Genomic DNA, 6,257 nt, shown 5'->3' on the forward strand with positions numbered 1-6,257 from the left:
AGTCATCATACCTGACACAATACAGATGATTGTTGGGGTCCAGTTCAATCTGTTAGTTCAGTCAGTTTCCGCAGCTCTCGTTATTTAGCGATTTAATTATCGCGGATTTTAAACAAACACAACCTCAGTCACACTGTCGGATGACTGTCGCGTGTAGTTTTAATGAAACAATTGTTAGTTTCCTCTGTAGAAAGAGTCACGAGCTGCAGAATGTTGCGCTGACTGAGGGGCGTGCCGCGTGTTTCGGTGAGAGAGTGACGTCACGACGCCGATAAGCGCATGCGCCTGATCACTGCCGCTGGTTCGTGTTTGCTTCTTCAAAGAATAATTTGACATTCATATCAAGTTCCGAACAGTTTATAGATTAAAGCAATTTATCACAAAAATACATTAACACATTATGGCGTTTCGTCGGTTAAGACCCTATGTACACTATATGTAATGCAGCGGTGCAGTGCGCCATCTAGTGTCCAAAGCAAAACCCCTTTTTCTAACTGAAACCGAAAGTAAGGAATAATATTAGTAATACTTTGGAAAAAGAGTAAAAAGTCAATAAATATACATTATATTCACACACACACATGGATAAGAAAAAATGTAATTAAATACAACACATCTCACAGTCTGAAGCTCATAATAATCAAGTCCAAACACTAAAAAACTTCTATTCAAGTACAATTGAATCACAAAGCACATGAAAATATATTTACTTTATTCATATGTAATTCGCATTTGGCAGTGGCTAGCATGATGCCCCACAAAAGCAACCCAACAAGTATTTTGATATATTTGATTTGATCAATCTTATTGCTTCTGTCCCCCTGTTGCATTACGGGATAGAAAAGATCAGAAGTTCAGTGTGGATGAGCAGATCGTCTGTGTCTTATGAATACAGATTTACCTTTCATTCAACATACTAGTTTTGTGTACTATAGTGAAAGTATGCATACTTGGAGTGATGGACAGAGACTCTTGATATTAACAGAAAATACACATCAGTCAGTGAGATGCTAGTGTAGTTCAGATGTTGTCTGTCACTTTAACTCTTAGGCTTATATTTAGGTCTCTATTCACCAAAGGCACGTTTATCTCCACTGACTCTCTCCGCTCATTTGCTGGAGGATCTGTAAGAGACGTTGTACAAGGCTTTAAGGAAACCATCACACACAGTCTCCTCAATGAGTGTCTTCCACCGTTGATCTTCAGTGTATAAACACCCGAGTGTTCATGTTGGATGTTGTTGATTATCAGATTTCCAGTCTGATTATTCACTTCCAGCGTGTTTTTAAACAGATCATCATCGTCATCATCATCACATGAGATACTGTTGGCAAGATTGACTTTAGCTATAGGAGTACCTTCATCTCTAAACCTCCACTCGACCTTCTCATCTTGCTGTATTTCAGTAACACCCGTCTGAAGAGTGACCGATTCTCCCACATTCACTTGAATGAGCTCATCTGTATCAGCAGCACAATGAAAGAGAAACTATAAAAGCAAGTTAAAAACTTGAAAGCAAAATGAAAGCCACCAGTGTCTCAGAGGTACTCACCAATGACAATCACATTAAATCTCTTAGATGAGCGCTTTCTTATTTTGATGATTTTTAAAAGCTTTCCACTTTTGATATTGAAGAACTTTCTGTATCTGAAGATATCGAGTCGATACACTCCAGAGTCTTCAGTCGTGATGCTCGTGATGGTGAGAGATCCGGTCTGCTCATCCACATGCAGCCCCTCTCTGAATCTCGCATCAGCAATATTGATGGTTGCGTTTTTAACTTTAGCAATCTCTTCATCTTCATACATCCACTGGATCACATCATCTCTCCGTATGTCAGCAAGATGATCAGAACGTAAAGTGACAGAATCTCCCTTCATCACTGTCATCTCCTGACCTGCACGGCGAAAAACACACATTAAAAAACAAAGCTTATATATTTCATTAAGCGTGTTACACCTTCAGTTCTTACCTGAAAGAAAGAGTCGGCGCTGATACATGCAGCGACAGTAAATCACAAAAGCTGTTACACCGGCAGCAAGGAGAAGCAGGAAAAAACATGTTCCAACTACAGAAACTAAAGGCAAACCTAGCGCTGTAATGACAGAGAGAGATCAGATCACATCAGAAGATATTATTGATTTATTCCACAATAGAAGTAAACTGCATTTGTGAGATATGAACAAATTAACGCTTCAGATCACGTTAATGTTTGTCATGTTTTTTATGTTGTTGTTTAATGCATTCAATTATCGTTTCTTTTTTTAAATAATTGTATTGCATAAAAGAAATAATGAAGAATTGGTAAAATTTGTGTTTTTCAGGAGAACTAATATTTGTATTATATTTCATATTTGTGCTAAAGAAAACACAATAAGCACTAACTCTGTTAATAATATGATATGCAATAAATGAAATATTGAAGCTTAAAGTTGTAGAATTCATTTTAACTATTGACCATATGTTGAATTTTGAAACTATACATTGTGCATATTTGCAACATCTCAATCAATTCTATATACAGTATTGTGTTGCCCTTTTAAATACTGTATGTATAAATTATAACACAAATCTCCTACACCTATAATTTCACATTCTTAATAAATATTCTTGTCATTGTAAAGAAATAATAACACATCTAACGTTGTGTTCCTCACCCTTGACGATCACGTTGAATCTCCTGTGTAGTGAATGTCTGTTACCGCTCATCTTTACTTCATAAACACCCGAGTGTTCAGATCTCATGCTTGTGATGGTGAGAGATCCGCTGCGATCGTTCAGCTTCAGTCTGTTTCTGAATCTCCCGTCAAGAACATCATCATACGTAGTGAACCGTTTGTCTGGTTGATATATTTCAGCTATCTGAGCGCGTTCATCTCCAAAAATCCAGTCTATCAGATCATACGTCTGTATTTCAGTGTCGGTGTACAGACTGACAGAATGTCCCTCCATCACTGACATCATCATCATCACTCCACCTGTGTCAACAACGGCCTTTTCATTTGATCGTCTTACAGCATGTTTAGGAAAACGCATCAAGTCTAACAGGTTTTATCTTGAAAAAGAAAGTAAGAAATGGTGCAAAGAACCATAAAGACTGACTATGCTAAAGGTTGAGTTTACCATAACACGTAAACACTCTTGTCATCTCTTACACGTACAATCTACTTTCTTTCTTCATGATCCTATAGGTGCATTAAAAGTGTTTCTAAAATAGCGTGACGTGATCTACTCACCACCGACAGTAACTCTGAATGACTGGTGTGTTGTATGTCTATTGATGCTGATGATATCGACTTCATAAAGTCCAGAGTGTTCAGATCTCATGTTTGTGATGGTGAGAGATCCAGTCTGTTCATCCACCTGCAGTCTGTCTCTGAATCTCTCATCAGCATCATCATCATTATATTCTGAGATGTTTCTCGCCGCTTTATTGATCTGAGCTATGCGATCCCCTTCAAACCTCCACACGATCAGATCATCTCTCTGTATGTCAGCTATATTAGTGTGTAGTGTGACAGAATCTCCCTCCATCACTGACTTCACTTTATCAGGATCACCAAACACTCCTGAATGACACAAACAGAGAATGAGAAATGATTTCTTAACAACAAACTGATGTTCACCGACTTCCAGATTTGTAATGGTTCAAAACTCATCGACATAAAGAAACACATTTGTGGAAGTGAAAGTGTAAAAAAAGTTGCTAAATGAACTTACCGTTGATGAATGAAAAGATGATGAAGAGTAAAGAGATCGTCTTCATGTTATTGGTGTTTGACTTCATAAAGACGATCTGTAAAGTTATATTCAAGTTTTGGAGCTCTGACTGTTAGGTGTTACAACATATTTACAATCTGACATTCGGCTTCACTGAAGGGAACAAGTTATGTCACGTGACGTTTCCATCGGAATGCAACCTGTCAACTGCATCATCAGTTTTTACAACAGAAAAACTGGTATTTCATCATAAAAACAAGTTACTCTTTACTCAACGATAAAACATGAAGTGTTTATTTACAAATGTTTCTTTATTGTGCATTCCAATTAATATCAAACAAACTGCAGTTGATTTAAGCCATAATAAATACTAACACACTTAAACACAATAAAAGCATGATAACATAATGAAAAACATGATTTTGAAGATATGAAGCGGAGATATCATCATACTCTATGCAGTCCCTTGCGTTATAAGCACTTATGTTTGGAGACGTCATGTATGGCAAGCCGAATTAGCTTAAATTGTTCCCAGCGTTACTCGTCGTAATTGCATTTTTACTAGAGAATTAAATTAGAGAGCTCACTTATTCAGTTGTTACTAGTAAGAATTACAATTGTAGAGCTCTCTAATGCAGTAACAATTAGTCAGTCGTACCGATTAAAATATAAAACTATTGACAAAACAGCCCAAAATAAATAAAATGAATAACAGTATTTACATTCCACCTCAAACAATCTGTATAAGGCTTTTTGATAAAGTCCAGTGATGGTGAGAGATCCAGTCTGAATGTCAACCAGGGGCTGTTTCAATAAGGAGGTTCAACCTCCTTATTTTTAACTGAGTTGATTTAGACCGAGATGCCTAACTTTGAGTAACTTTGAGCTGATTTGAGTTAGTTCTGTCAGCTCTGTGTAGACTTACCTTGAGTTAAGCGCTTGCGCCACAACTACGACAAGCCATGATCGATGGAGCGATTCACCATGGCAAATATACTCAGAGTTATCACTAATCCTCCTTTCTGAAACGGCCCCCTGTTGTCTATCTCTGAACATCCCATCAAGAACATCAGCATTGATGGAGACTTCATTGGCTTCTCTGTTTATTCTAACTATAAGATATTTAATAAAACATCGGCTTGCTGTTAATCTTGCTGCTTTAAGTTATTATGTATAGGCTTCTAACAAAGTAACTCCATTTCAACTTAATATTTTACATTTTATCAATGTCTTTACATTACTTCAACTCATCATAATAAGTTAAGCAATTTCAGGGTACAAGATACATCAACTCAAGCACACTAAAATGGCTTGAGTTCCTTTGATTCAACGTTAAAACCTAAGACAGTGTTAACAAGATGTACATTGTCTAAATCATAAAGACATGTTTCTAACCCCAATACCCACCAAATAGCATAGGCGCAAAGAGAGATAAACCCGAGTGAAACGTTTAACAGACCCGTAGGATTGTGCAAACATGAAACCATTACCACTAATCTTGCTGACTTCCGCTAGATTTAACCTCTATACCAGCATCATCCTTTCACCCACACCTGTCTTTCAAAACTGCCCTCAAAGACACATCATAGGATCATCCTGCTCAGAGTTTATTTACATCGCACATTTTCATGGTAATTCCATGTGCTTTACATACGTAAACCAGTGTAAAACATACCTGTATCTTTAAATAAGAATAAGACATCAAACTCTAACATCAATGCAAAAAAACACTTACAACCATTAGACCTGACATGAACTGTACCCTACATAGTGTTTTCAGGTTGCTCGAGCTTGCACAGAGATTCACAGTGCTCTATACACAGAGAATATCTGCCTTCAAAGGCGTGACTTCACTAAAGCGGCCATTGTACTTTCCTCCCATTCAGAGACAAGAAAACACATTATATAGCCCCTTGTTCAGATCTAGAATCTTTGATACGCATCGCTTGTGTGAAAATGTTTCTCACGTTTGTTTTTCTCTCTTCGTGCTTCGGTTTTCTGGTAGGTAAGTAACAAGCGTTTAAACTTGGTAGCAAGAAATGGTAGCAGTTAGTCCAGAATAAGAATGATTTAATATTAAAAAAAAAATGTGCACTTACAATAAAGTCACAATAATGGGGGAATCCTACAAAACATGAATAAATGAAAAAACGTTGGAAGAGCAAAAAATATCTCGGTTAAACTAATATTCTTATATTTTAACTAATATTCTTTGTTGGACTCAGTTGAGACAAGGTGTATTAAGACGGCAAAGTATTAGCCTAAATGAAGACCTATTTTCTTATTGAACATTCAGAGTGGCTAAAGTTGAACTAACACACCCAAATCCAGCCAATATATAATAATACAGCATTACGGAAGCGAAAGAGAACGCTCCCAACCATTTAATATTACCCCTAGGCCTATTTTTAAGATTTAATAAACTCAACCTGAATATAGGATTTTCTTACTCTGATATAAATGCATAAGAGGATCACAAATTGTTCAAATAGATGTACTTTAAATTCCATGATTGAATTGGATTACCGACCGTGTTT

At 36.8% G+C, this 6,257-nt stretch overlaps 1 protein-coding gene across 1 annotated transcript; it reads right to left on the reverse strand.

The window, feature by feature from the left end:
* Positions 1–342: 342 nt before the first annotated feature.
* LOC306902471 (uncharacterized protein) lies at positions 343–3,875 on the reverse strand. Its single transcript, XM_079471068.1, has 6 exons — positions 3,721–3,875; positions 3,237–3,569; positions 2,658–2,978; positions 1,973–2,095; positions 1,553–1,897; positions 343–1,460 (listed from the first exon to the last, which is right to left on the reverse strand). Exons 1-6 carry the CDS (start codon positions 3,785–3,787, stop codon positions 1,021–1,023), a joined length of 1,629 nt encoding a protein of 542 aa, XP_079327194.1. The 5' UTR covers positions 3,788–3,875; the 3' UTR covers positions 343–1,020.
* Positions 3,876–6,257: the final 2,382 nt, after the last annotated feature.

Source organism: Barbatula barbatula (assembly GCF_947034865.1).
Source record: "Barbatula barbatula genome assembly, chromosome: 13".
Lineage (NCBI taxonomy): Eukaryota > Metazoa > Chordata > Actinopteri > Cypriniformes > Nemacheilidae > Barbatula > Barbatula barbatula.